Source organism: Elephantulus edwardii, unplaced genomic scaffold (assembly GCF_000299155.1).
Source record: "Elephantulus edwardii isolate Elephantulus edwardi_28Jun2011 unplaced genomic scaffold, EleEdw1.0 scaffold00162, whole genome shotgun sequence".
Taxonomy (NCBI): Eukaryota; Metazoa; Chordata; class Mammalia; order Macroscelidea; family Macroscelididae; genus Elephantulus; species Elephantulus edwardii.
In genome coordinates this window covers 609,625-624,020 of record NW_006399912.1, presented here as the reverse complement: position 1 = coordinate 624,020, position 14,396 = coordinate 609,625, and the positions used below count along the sequence as shown (strand labels likewise).

At 45.4% G+C, this 14,396-nt stretch overlaps 1 protein-coding gene across 1 annotated transcript in view; it reads right to left on the bottom strand.

The window, feature by feature from the left end:
• TEKT5 (tektin 5) overlaps nucleotides 1-14,396 on the bottom strand; it is a 51,346-nt gene that overhangs the window by 20,044 nt on the left and 16,906 nt on the right. The window contains exon 5 of the mRNA XM_006895234.1: nucleotides 9,387-9,609. Coding sequence (XP_006895296.1) covers nucleotides 9,387-9,609 — 223 coding nt within the window. The remainder of the gene's footprint in view (nucleotides 1-9,386; nucleotides 9,610-14,396) is intronic.

Sequence of the window (14,396 nt, the reverse complement as noted above, 5' to 3'; positions counted from 1 at the left end):
ACACACACACACACACATATATATATAATATTGTCTATTATCTATCTACTTACCTGTTATCTATGTATGTCATCTGTTTATATATCAGTCTTTATCTATTTACCATCTTTATCTGTCCATATACCACCTAATTATCTATTATCTATCTGTTGTTGAGGATATGCAAAGCAAAACATACACCAACCAGTTCATCAGTTTCTAAATTTACAATTCAGTGACAGCATTCCTCAAGTTATGCAACCATTGACATTTTTCAGAATTGTTCCTTTTTTTGTGTATGTATGGAAAGGACACAGCTAGCGCTGTGCCAGACAAATTCCTAAGGATTTCAAAACTGTGACATCGCAGCTCTTACAATAATAGATGAAGAAAAAGAAAGAGCTACCCTTCTTTTTGGAAGCAGGAGTGGCATCCACTTCCATAACAGCTTGCCTCTGGAAACCCTATTAACCTGGAGAGAGGATGAAAGGCACCCAAGCATTGAGGACTCTCCTTCATAGGGTCCTATGAGTCGCCTGAGACTCAACAACACTTAACAACAACAACAACAACAACCCTTCTTTAGAACGTGTCAGCTATGGTTAGAAGACAAGAAACTCACCATATAATGTGCACTATATTAAACCCCTATATTAAGCCCTCTATGAGGTGGATTGATTCAGTGACTGGGATAATTGGGATGGGAGTGTCAGAGACAGTGCGATTGGCACAGGACAGAGCGGAGTTTAGGGCTGTTGTACATAGGGTTGCTATGAATTGCAGGCGACTCGACGGCACATAACAATAACAACATATTAAACCCAATGAACCCATTGTTGTCAGGTAGTGAACAACTCCTTTATTGGGTTTCTGAAGCTGGAAATAATTTGAGAAGATACTGTCCATCTTCTCTCTGAGCAGCTGGGATTCGAACTACTGATTTTTCACTACGCCACCAGAGCTTCTTGGGTACTGTGCTAAAAACCTCAAATTCATTGCATTCAAGCTGATTCTTATGTATATCTACCCTCCATCAGGCCTCTGAGGCTGTAATCTACACAGGAGAAGACAGCTCATCTTTCTCCCTTAAAACTGATGGATTAAAAATAAAAGAGCCCTGTGTCCTTTCTCACACAGCCTCAACTATGCCACTAGGGCTCCTTATGTGTATCATACAAAGGCATTTACTGCCAGTGTGTTGGTTCTGACTCAGTGATCCTCCACGTGATTTCTAAGGCTGTAAATCTTACAGAGCTCTGGTGGCCTAGTGGGTAAGGAGTTACACTGCCAATCCAAAAGCAGGCAGTTCAAGGCCACCATCTGCTCCATAGGATAAAAATGGACAACCTCCTCTGTGTGATTCACAGACCCTGAAAACCTGCTGGGTGGTCAGCTATGAGTCAGCTCTAATTCAACAGCATGTAACAATAAGCACAACAAATCTTCAAGGAAAGACACTATTGATCGTTCTACCCTAAAGCTGCTGGTTGGTTTGAATCCCACAGCCTTTGGGATGGCACTAACCCTACGTGGGGACTACACCCACAGAGCTCCCTGTGTGCACGGCACTGTTGCTGCGTGTTGTTGAGTCGGAACCGATTCATAGCTGACCCTCCTCACGGGTTTTCAGAGGCCCATCTTCTCCTTCAGAGCAGCTGGTGGATTTGAAATGTGTGCCTTTAGGTTGTCAGCATAACTCCTTACCATGAGGCTGCCAGAGCTCCCATTGCTACATTGAGTGTGGTCAACACAAGAGGAAGAGGCAGGAGAAGGAACACAAGAGGAAGAGGGAGGAGAAGGTACATTTCAAAACTACTGCTTCAGATGAAAATCTTCTCCACCCTCCCCACAGGATTATTTTTAAAATTAGCCTTTGTGAGGTATAATTTGCATGTAATAAAACTCACTGCTTTTAAAAATGTAATTTAGTGCATTATGACAAATATATGTAACTGTGCAGACACCAATAAAAAAAAGAAAAGCACTAATAAGAGCCTTCCTGTTCCTTTGCAGTCAATGTGCCCTGCTTTGCTCTCACATCCTGGAAATAGCTGGCCTGCTTTCTGTCACTATCGTTTTGCCTTTTCTTGAATTTCATATAAATGCAATCATCCACCTTTCTCCTGCAGAGAAGCCGAGGGGTTAGCACTGCTGGCCTTTTTTGTTTGCTGCTGATCACTTAACCACTGGAGCACCTCAGGAGGAGGTGAGCAAGTGTTCAAGCCAGGAGTGCAGGTAAGGCTGGGCAGGATGCAAGAGGAGCAAGCAGGCAGGCCAGGATTTGGAAGAGGACTATGAGATCAAACAGCTTCCACATTCCGTTAGCAACAGAAACGTTGGAGTTTTGAGTCTAACCAGAGGTACGGAGGAAGAAGGATGTGGCAATCTACTTCCAAAAAAGCAGTTGTGCAAAAGACTACGGAGTACAGTTCTGCTCAGACCTACACAGTGCTGTCAGAGTCGACTCAGCAGCAACTGGTAACAGGTCCAGCATCTCCTTGACACTCTCAGGAGGACTGATGGGGGAGAACTTGAAAAGAGTGGTTGTCTCACTGGGCCTCAACATCATTTACAGCCAGCCCATGTTGCAGCTCACCAGACTCCCAGAGCCACCCAGTGGCAGGCCGGCTGACCCCCATCCCTTCCCCAGCCCCCTTGGCCGGTTCCAGCTTTAAAAGCCAGCAGGCGGTGGCTTGGCTGCCAGTACCAGGGCTGGAAGCTTTCCGCCTGCTTGCAAAGCACAAAAGCATTTCCCGGTCCAAAATAGGTTCCAGACCTCCTTGGACAAACAGGGGGGTGGCCTGCAGGGACCTGTGGACTGAGCTGCAGACTGGGGACCCTCACGCCTCAGAGCCCCCACCTTCCTGCAGGAGCAATTAATACAGGAGCAAGTCTAGCTGCTCTGAGAAGGGGAAGGGTTTGCTGGTGCTAACGGAGCCTTGGATGCTCAAAAACCCACGAAGCTTTGGAGTCCAGGGAAAGCCATTCAAGGTTAAAATCCATAGCACCTCTGTGTTCTGTTAAAACTCTTCCAAACCAGGCTGCTTTGTACATCTATGAGGTTATATTTCCTCTCATGCTGAAACAGAACCTATAAGCACACAGTCTACAGGAAGCAGGCAAACAAAGCAATGTGTGAAGTGAACCAGGATAGGGCCAGGGAGACTGAATCAAACTGGAGAGCCAGGTCCCCTGTCCAAGACAGCCAGTGACTCCTGACCCCTGACCATAGTTCCCTGCCAAAAATGTGGAATCGGACATTTCCAAGGACTGTTGGGAATCTGGACTTGCATGTGGGATCTCTTTCACTCATGCATACACACACATATTTTTATTTTTAAAAATCTACGAGAACCTAAACAAAAATGTATACTGAGTTCATAACAGCTTTATTGAGGTAGCTCACACCTGGAAACTCAAATGTCCATCAACAAGTGGGTGGATAATGAAAATGTGATACAAACCAAGCTATGGCCAAGTACTCTGCTACTGAGAGAAAGGCCGGGAGCTGGAACTTACTAGAAGCTCTGGAAGGAGAAAGAAGAGGCAATCTGCTTCGATAAGAGTAACAGACGTGCACACCGTACGTGGCAGCTCTACCCTGCCTTATGGCCAAGAGTCAAGACTGACTCGATAACATCAGACTATTTAAATTCAAACTGTATACACTGAGTTGGTTCTAACTCATGGGGATCCAAGTGTGTCAAAGTCGAATGATACTCTGCAAGGTTTTCCAGGGCTGTAACTGATCAGAAGTAGATTGCCAGGCCTTTCTTCTGAGGTACCTCTAGAAGACTTGACTTGCCAACCTTTGGGTTAGTAGCTTGAGCATGGGAGGAGATTGCCCATCCTTCTACATGGAGCAGCTTGGGGATTTGAACCATGTGTGTTCGAGATTGCAGCATGACTTTTTACCACCAGGTCACCAGAGCTCCCTTTAGATAGTATCATCCAGGCAAATTCTGTGACGAACGGATTGAAATCTTGTCCTATCCAGCATCATCCCCTCTGGCACGTGCCTATTGTCGCCGCCACTGTGTGAATCCATCCCACTGCAGTATGTCGCCTGGATCTTTGTACAGCTATAAAATATACACAACGTGGTGTATCATGGAATATGCTATCTATGTAGTACAGTATGTTATAATCATGCAATAGATATCTGTGCATTTCAGCAATGAAAAGGAATAATCTATCAATGCAATCAACAGCTTGAATGTCAAAATGATAACAAAGAGTAAAAAAACCCCAAAATAAAAAGTACATCCTCTATGTCTTCATTTATATAAAATTCTAGAATACGTAAGTTTCTCCATTGAGGCAAGGATTTTGAAGCTCCATCTCACATACTTTGGGTATGTGGCCAGGAGGGACTGGTCCTTGGAAAAGGACATCATAATTGAAAGGGTGGAAGGATGGTGTAGGACCTGGATTGACACAGTAACTGGGCCAATGGGGGTAGTTGTGTCCGAGTCAGTGAGAATGAATCAGGACAGCACAGGCTTCAGAGCTATTGTACACGAGGTTGTTATGAGTCATAGGCAACTCAACGGCTCATAGCAACAATGATGAAATGTAGATTAATGGTTGCCTGGAGACTCAGGGTGAAGGAGAGCTGACAATGGGGCACATGGAAACTTTTGGAGTGATGGATGCATTCACTATTATCAATTGTGAATGGTCTCATGACATATATAAGTCAAAATGTCTCAAATTGCACTTTAAACAAATTTTGTCTTTTTGGATTCTTGCAGAAACAATCAGATTTTGTTTCTGGTTATGTCTAGTTGGCCTGGTGGGGTAGTGAGGAATGAATCAGGCTGCTAATTGAAAGGTGAACAGTTCAAACCCATCAGCTGCTCTGTTGGAGGAAGATGGATCTTTTCCTTCTAGAAAGATCTACAGCCTCAGAAGCCTGATGGAAGGCCTCTGTGAGTCAGAACCAACTTGACCACAATGGGTTTGACTGAATCCACTGTTAGCTCATCAGTTGATCCTGTTGTTTTTATGTACCATCTAGTTGCCTGCCACTCATAGCGACCCTGTGTACAATAGTTCTGAACCCCGCTCTGTCCTGAGTCAGTTTCACCGACTCTGACATAATTCCCATTGCCCCAGTTACTGTGCCAATCCTTCTCATCCGGGGTCTTCCTCTCCTGTGCTGACCCTCAACCCTTCCAAGCATGACGGTCTTCTCCAAGGACCAGTCCCTCCTGGCCATGGGCCCAAACTATATGACATGGAGCTTCAAAATCCTTGCCTCCAGGGAGAAACTTGGTTTCACCCTCTCAAAATAGACCTGTATGTTCTCCTGGCAGTCCATGGTATGTTTAAGACTCTTCTCCAGCACCACGACTCAAAGCTGTTGATATCTGAGAGGGCCAGTGTCTGACACAAACAGAGCCGTTTGAATGCTACAGTAATGATCCAACATGGAAGTAGTTGGACAAGAATTAGTGGAGACAGGAAGTACCTGGATTCAGTGGTCAAGTGGACCCTGGATGGGATGGGGATAGAGGCATCAGATGGACTCCAAGGTGTAGAACAGAGCACTTAGAAGGAGAAGCTGGAAGCTGGAGTCTCCTGCAGAGATGGAGGAGGCTACCTGTGGATGAGGTCGTGGGAGGATGAAAGTTCTGGAGGTGGGCTTGGAGGGCGGATAGTCAAAGATGTCTCTTAGAAATCCAGGTGGGGGTATTTAGCCAGCAACAGGATACAGGAAGAAACTCAAGACGAAGGCACTGGCTGAGGAGTAATTACTAGTGAGGAGGCCACTGCAGAGCTTGACAATTGCCCTGGAGAGTTCAGCATAGAAAATGGCACTCCAGTCCCTTCCCATTGCCACCTTGTCACCCCTTCCATCTGCTTTTCATCTGCTGTGACTCTGAGAGAGCTCCCAGCAAGCATGAGGGCAGAAGCTACCAAGGGGCGGAGGGATCTCATTTCCCTCTGTGACAAGCTGATGCAGGCCCGCTCTCTGGCTTAGCGTGATCTCTGACCACGTTAACAGCCCCGATGGGAGAGTGAGGATTTGACTCCAAGGCGCTCGCTGCCCAGGGCTCATAGACACCCCAGAGGGGCATCTGTGGCTGCACAAATTGGGCATGATTTTCTGTGATGGGGTGAGCTGGCCTGATCGCTCAAGGGAGGAAGGACGGGAGGGCTGTGCTGGATTTAGGAGGCTGGAAGCAAAATGCTATTAAAGAAAATCCGATTAAAGTTAGCTGACTGAGGCTTGCTTTTGGAAAGACTCTGTTCCACCAATTTCCAGTGTTTGGAAAGAGAAAGAGAGTAAGGGGGAGGGAGAGTGAGAGAGACAGATGTTAACCACGCTGTCAGCCAAAGTCAACACTTAATATCAATCTACCTCCTTGCCACTCTCACTGCAGCATCACCTGGGGGCTGATGCAAAACGCAGATCCTCAGGTCTACCCAGCTCAGCTACTAACTGAAAGGTTAGTTTGAACCCATCTAGCAGTTCCACGGGAGAATGACCTGGTGGTCTGAGTCCTTAAAGATTAAACCAACAAACTAAAACACCTCCCACCCCAAACTAAAAATCCCTCGCCAATACGTCCACTCCAACTCATAGCCGCTCTTTAAGACAGAGTAGAACTGCTCACAGGGCTTCCATGGCTAACATCTTTACAGGAGCAGACAGCTACATCTTTCTGCCGTGGAGGACTGACTAGTGGGTTTGAACCATCAGCCTCAGAGCTGATTAGCCTCTCAGATTAAGAGCCTAACTCTTACCCGCTCTGTCAATAGGACTCCTTCAGTGAAGATTCCCATCCAATGTTGTGCAGTTTTTCTGTTTCATAACAAACAGCCACAGAGCTTCCAAGGCCTCGAATCTTTTTTATTAATGGTTTTTTAATGCAATATAATATATATATATTTACAGCATATTCTGTCCATATAATTTCCCCCCCCATTCATTCATTGCTGCACATTTTCTTCCCTGCCCACTCCTTCCTCCCAGTTCATTTTTCTCTTTGAAAAGAAAAATAGAAAAAAATCTTTCTTTATGTGAAGGGACTGCCTGTCTTTCTCCCTCAGAGCAGCTGGTGCTTTGGGGTTGAACTGCTGACCGTTGCAATACATATCAGACCACATTAGGGCCATTATGAGTGAACATCAACTCAACACCTTGTACAACAACAATAAAATCAACAACAATAAAATCTACAGGGCAAGGAGCCTAGGTGACGTAAGTGATTTGTGATTGACTGTTACCAGAGATATTGGCAGTTCAAGTCTCCTCAGCAGCTCTGCAGAAGGAAGACTTGGCAATCTACATGTAAAATGATAACAGCCAAAACAAAAAAATCTTTATGGAGAAGTTCTTCCCTGTACCACACGGGGTCCCTTTGAGTCAGGGTCAACTTAACTTTAGCAGTGAGTTTTCTCTCTTTTATTTTTTGTTTTGTTTTAGTCCACATGGCTCTTTCCAAGTCTCTAGTTTTGACCATCTTTGCCTTATTCCAATGTCACCTGTAATATGATTTAATCTCTTTGAAACAGTTCACTTCTTTAGAAGACTCCAGCACATTTTTTGACGAAACTTTAGATCATTATTTTCAGTGGAAAAGCAGTGTCAGTTCCATAAACGGAAATAATCCCAAAAGTACACGAAAAAAGATGAAAGTAAAACCCTGTTACATAAATTCTGGTTGAGTGGTACTCCTGCCCAGTGTTCTTTGCCTGAGGCCTGCTTTTTTCTTAAAGGGAGACTGTTGGATGTTAAAGAGATGATGAAGACATTCTGACACAATGGAGAACTTCACCTTGAGGTCACCACATACTAGAAAAAGCAATGCTTTGTAACACTTCTGACATCATTTATCTACCATGTCCTAGTCCCCACACTTGAGAGTAAACGCTGTTCTACAACAGTGCCCTTCACATTCTCCCCAACAAAGTTTCTTATATCTCTTACCCCAAATTGCCAGTCAGTCCCCTTAAAGGTAAGTAAGAATTGATATACTCAGGTTGTGATGTTGGCAAAGAGTATAGACTGTATCGTGGTCTGCCAGAAGAACAAACCAATCAAGTCCAACAAGAACATAACGAGAATGCTCCTGAGAACGAGGATGGGGAGACTTGCTATGGGAATGTCATCAGGAAAGACCCATTGCTAGAAAAGGACACCATGTTTGAGAAAGCTGAAGGTTAGTGAGGGAAACCTTCATTGAGTTGGATTGACACAAGAGCCTTAACAATGAACTCAAATATATCAATGGTGTTGGCCCGATATTGGGAAATGCTGCATTCTGATGTGCATAGAGTTGCCATGAGTCAGAGCTGAATCCATGCCAGCTAACAGCAGCAAAAGGTCTATCTATACAGCTGTGTCTTTTGACGGGCTTTATCTGGATATACCTAGGGAAGTCCATTCTGTGGTCACCAGCCCCTTCAACCCAGAGAAGTCAACAACCTCTTTTTGAGTGACAGTCAGTTTGACCAAGAACAGTCTAGAGCCCAAGATGCTTATGGAAAGATAGAGACCCAAGGAAAATGACAACATGTGGAGTGTATCCTTGCACATGAAACCCCAGAATCACAGGAAGTGGCTGAGGCTATCTACACATCCCTGACAATGGGGTGATCCAAATCCTGCGTGGTAACTGGTGTAGACCTGGCCTTGCAAGGTGGGCTCCTGGGGCCCCTTGAGAAGCAGTTGCTTTGCACAGGTGAGGATCGGGTCCTGGTATTTTCCAGATGAGATAAATAAATACCATCTGGAACTGGATAGGCACTCTGCCAGTGAATATTGAGAAATGAAGGTAAATTCCACATAGGAGGGTAAGCTAACCTTGAGAGGTGGGGCTTCATGGCACGTTCAAGCATGAAAATAGTAAAAAAGGTTAAGGTGGTGTGACTTTAAAGGAAGAGAGGAGACTCATTAAGTGAGCCTTCCTTGCTCTTTAAATTCAGAAAGCACTCCAGCCCTCAACAAGGGACTCCTTATGCTGTTCGAGCCTTCGAAAGTCAAGGAGTTACATTTATAAAGATGTTGATTGGACAGAGATCTGCTCAGATCTTATTGGAAGGGATGGTGATTTCCCAGGGCTATGTTAACTACACTCTCTTTATCTTCCTCCTCAGATGGAGGATGAAGGAGACTTCGAGCCATCAGCAGCCTCTTGGATGATGTGGTGGAAGCCAGGCTAAGCTCCAAGCTTCATCCTCCGGTGAGCAAGAGAGGATTCAGCTCAGATGCTGCAAGCTCTCCAGAAAGCTATCATAGCTGGACCACATCACAGACCACAGCATGAGTGGGACCATTTCAGCATTAGTGCTGGATGGATGGCTTGTTTGAGATGTTGCTAAGATTCATGGGAGGAAGGTATTTGTTTTAGCAGCTCTGGCAAAGGCCTTTCAGGTCCCCAGACTATCTCACCTACCTTGGCCAGCTCTGTCTGTAGCTTATTCTTAACATCCATCACTTCAGAGATGCGAGCATTGAAGGCCAGATTGGTGTTGGTAAACTGCTTCCACATCTGATCCGACAAGGTCTCGAGGAGGTGCTCTCCCTCCTCTCGCAGCCGGATGGAGTTGGCCCTCATGTTTTGAGAGTGTTTGATGTTGTCATTACTGAACTTGGCCCAGGTCTCAGGCACAGAGATCCTGCAAGAGGCCCAAAGGCAAATTTAATACAGGGGAGAAATGGGGGAGATGGCAGATAGTGGCTATGGTAGTCTTTGGAGACCTCCTTACCAGGGTTTCTCAGCTTCTGCAAGAGAGTTGGACAGTGACTAAGAAGGATAGAAGGAGAATTGATGCCTTTGAGCTGTGGTGTTGGAATAGAGTGTTGAGGGTACCATGGACTGCTAGGAAAACAAACATTCATCCTGGAAAAGGTTAAACCGGGCAGCTCCCTGGAGGCAAGGATTCTGAGACTCTGTCTAACATACTTTGGACATGTTGAAAGGCAGAACCAGTCCTTGGAGAGGGACATCATGCTTGGGAGGGTGGAGGGACAGTGCAGGAGGGGAAGGCCCTCTATGAGGTGGATTGATTCAGTGACTGGGATAATCGGGATGGGTGTATCAGAGACAGTGTGATTGGCACAGGACAGAGCAGAGTTTAGGGCTGTTGTTGTACGTAGGGTCGCTATGAGTCGCAAGCAACTCGCAGCACATACAACAACAACAGGGCTAGACCTTGTGTGTACTTAGAAGCATCACAGGCTTCTATCCACTAGACACTACTGCTGTTGTTGTTAGGGGCCTTGAGTTGTCTGTGACTCATCATAATGACCCACAAACAGTAGAACAAACCCAGTCTGATCCTACACCATCTTTACCATCTCTGCTGAGGTCCTTGACAGCAGATTTTCCCCTTTGTTTCAGTTACTGGGTCAGTCTATCTCCTCGAAGGTCTTCCTTTTCTAGACACCAACCTCTACTTTTCCAACCATGATATCCATTTCCAACAACTAGCCCCTCTTGATAATACGTCCAAAGTATATGAGACACTGTCTCACCATCCTTGCTTCTCAGGAGCACTCCACTCTGGTTGTACTTCTAACACAAATTTGTTGGTTCTTTTGTCAGCCCATGGTCTATCAAGTCTTCTTCAATCTTCAGTGTTCCACTTTCACATGCACATGAAGCGACTGAAATGATTGTGACTTGGTTTAGGCATACCTTTCTTATTCTAGTGACATCCTTGCTCTTTAGCACTTACAAAAGGCAGCAGATTTGCCCAGATTTGTTTGATTTCTTGACGCTGTTTTCTTGAATGTTGATGGTAGATTCCAACAAACTAAAATCTTTGCAACTTCAATCCAGAAATATCTCCAGACCTTGTCCAAGGGACGCTGTGGGAGGTTGACAATTTCCCGGGTAGAACACTATTATCCTAATCCCACCCCTTGCGTTACAATCTGGACAGAACCAGAATCTTCCATCACCCTTGGACACTCAACGAACGTATAGGAGAACTATTCCATAACATTCTCCCAACCATCACCCGAGCCAAGAGACAGATGAAAAACCCAACACTGAATCCTTGAACTCAATGGTGGCACACAGCCAGGCCAGCTCTGTTGACTTGCTCACTCAAGAAATGCTTTGTAGGGTATCTACCATGCCAGGTATTATTCTAGTGATAGAGCTGTAGATAAAAACAGCAAGATTTCCACCCTCATGAAGAATAAGTTCCAGTGATGGAAATAATAAGTGAAAGATTAAAAGAAAGATGATAAGCTGAATGGGGTGAGTCATTATGCATTGTAAAGAAAATGTGATCCCCAGAGGGGTGGGAAGGGTTAAGGAGATCAGGGAGGAGAGCTGAAGAGTTAAGGGACTCTAAAGGCTTGAGTTATCACCACCCTAGGTCTGAAGGGACAAGAGGTGATGGAACCATGTTACTAGAGCACGGGAGAAGAGCAGCCATGGGAAGTCACAGCACTCAAGAAGAAAGATAGATCAAGTGAGTAAGTCCTCTGACATCTTTGTTCTCCTACCCCCATCTCCTGCTGGTGCCCATCCAATGGCAAATCTCTGCTAGAAGCTGGAAGGCAAAAACAAAACCCCAGCAGAGGTGGTCTGCAGAGGTCCCTTCTACAAGACACACACAGCAGGGCAGCTGGAGAACGCATTGAGGTGTTGCAGGGAGGGCGAATAGGTATGGACACAAGCAGGCAGGGAAGGCTTCTTGGAGGTGGTGGTGCATCAGCTTGAGCTGCAAGTTCTTCCTGGCAGAGGACACAAGCAGCCTAAGGATCATGTGGCGTTCTTCTCTGGAGGGAGCTTTGAAGAAGGACACATGTTCTTCTACATTGGCTTTAGTTCCTGGGTAAGCGGAACTAGAGAACTTTTTCAAGGTCTTTTCAAGCCCGGCAAATTTCCAGCTCTTAAAGGCAGCAGATTTTATTTGTTTTTTTCTGAACCAATGAGGGTGGAGGGGGTAAGGGAGGGAGGGGAGAGAGAGAGGGAAAAGGAACTCCATTTTTAGAAATAGAGGTCACATTGTAGAGAGATTTCAGAGCATACTGTGTGGTGAACCAGAAATTTAAAAAACAAAAACAAAAACATGTAGCGTGAAATGGGGAAAATCTGTGTAAGGCAGAAACTTGTCAGAGAAGGAAAAGCTTGACTATTTTCCACTTAAACAAGTGATAGAAAAACAGTAAGGCTACATTCTGTCAAAGACATAAGACTTGGGAGATCTGGAAAAAACAAGACAGTCCTGTTGAGTCCCGGTTTGCACTATATACTGCACTGGTGACTCAGTGTTCAAAACACTCAGCTGCTAACCAAACAGTTATCACTTCAATCCCCCAACAGCTCCATGGGACAAAGATATGGTATCTTACTTCCATGAAGAGTTCAGTCTTAGGAACTTCATGGGGGCAGCTATTCCCTGTCCTGAACAGTTGCTGTGATTTAGAACACACTCAAAGGTAGTAGAAATGGTTTCACTGGCTTTTGCAATTGTTCACATCAAGCAACAACTGACCACAGGCTTCTGAAGACCAGAGAAAAACCAGTATCTAGGCCAGATTTTATCTAATACAGATGCAAAGGGCAGAGATGTGAGTAGCCTGTCCAAGGGCACAGAGCTACTCATCAAACCCAGAATGTAGCAGGAGAGAAAGAGCCCAAGGGCAGCAGGTAGAGACCTTCCAGTTCCCTCCACTGCAGGATGGGACAGTGTCGTGTCCAAGTCCTCTCTCTCCTCTGAAGCTCCCTGGATAAAGTAGGCCAAGAAATTATGCTCTCCCCAGGGAGCTGCCCAAAGGCAGGCTGTCTTCTCTGCAAGTGATAGGCATCAGCAGGAGGGAGGTGATTTTTGAAGCCCTGTCTGTCCTCTGAAGACCGAAAGGACAGCAGGCTTGGCTGGAGAAGCCAGAGTCAGAGATGCAGGCTCAAGGGCTGCTTGCTGTGTGAATGTGGCCCAGTCACTTTACCTTCTTGAGCTTAACTTTGTTGTAAAATAAGGATGTGCAGAAAATAATGGCACAAGGCCTTTCCTTATGCTGTTGTTAGAGGCCATCAAGTTCACTCCACCTCATAGATAAGACATTAAAACACTGCCCCGAGGGAGCTCTGGTGGCCTAGTGGCAAGACGCTGCACTGCAATCCCAGAGTTACGCAGTTCAAATCCACCAGATGCTCTGCTGGAGAAGGAGGGGGCAATCTCCTCCTGTACCAGTCAGATCTGATTTGACAGTACACGTAAAAATAATACAATAAAAATTTAAAAAAACAAAAACACTGCCCCATCCTCACCACCTTCATAGTCCCTGCCATCCTCATGTCCCTTGTTACAATCACTGTCAACTCATCTCATTGCGGGTCTTTCTTCTGAGTGGGCTTGAACTCTTATCTATTGATCTTTTCCCCCCCTCTGAAACCACCATCCTTTTCCCCTCCCTTTTTCTACTAGTTTATTTACAAAATTCAAATGCACCACCATCCTTTTGATAGCAGTTGGATGCTTACCCAGTTCATCACTTTTGCACAAAGAGAGGTCTGGTCTTTGTCCCCAGAGTACTGGAAAGTAATTTTTAAACCCATGGAATTCTCTGCTTGATAAGAGTATCTTTATCTGGGGGCCTGGAGTCAGGCCAGATGGCTTATGCTAACAGTGACCAGCTGTGGGTGGTCTCAAGATCTACTGTGTCAGCTCCACCTCTGGAGGCCTCACAGCAGTCAACAGTGTCTGAGCCGCAGTGAAAACCGTGGACCCTCAGGCTCAGATGAGCTTCTCAGTTGCTCCATGATCTTCATGGTTGGTGATGCTCCGTGGATGTTGCTGGTGCTCCATGATCTTCCTGATTCCTGGTACTCCATGAACTTTCCTGGTTGATGATACTCCATTATCTTCCCAGTTGGTGGTATTCCAGCAGCTTCTTTGACATGCTTCCTGATTTTTCCCCTGGTTAGTCATGCTCCTGTCCAGGATTACTGGAATCTTGGCCTGGTGTCTCCTGGACCCCATCTCAGGCACTTGTCCCTTCTGGCTTTAAGCTATGTCCTTCCTCTGTAATATACTGTAATCATGAGTATATATGGCTCTGCTGAGATCTGATGGCTCATTGATTAAATGTTGGGCTGCTAACTGAAAGGCAGGAGGTTCAAATCCATAAGCCACTCCATAGAATAAAGATGAGCCAGTCTGCTTCTGTAAAGATTTACAGCCTTGAAAACCCTATGGGGCAGCTCTACTCTGTCCTAAATGGATGCTGAGTTGAAATTTACTCAAAGGAAGTGGATGACTTGTTTTAGAAAATTATTGAGCCTGAGGGTGGTCTTGGGGACTCCCCAACTTGCACTTGGCATTAGAAGTGAGAATGTTCTTCTCAAATGCATAGTCATCAAGTTGGAATTTACTGAAAACTGACTCTTCAGTGGGTTTTTGGATGATGCTCTTGACAACTTCTAACCAAGGGATAAAAATGGTAT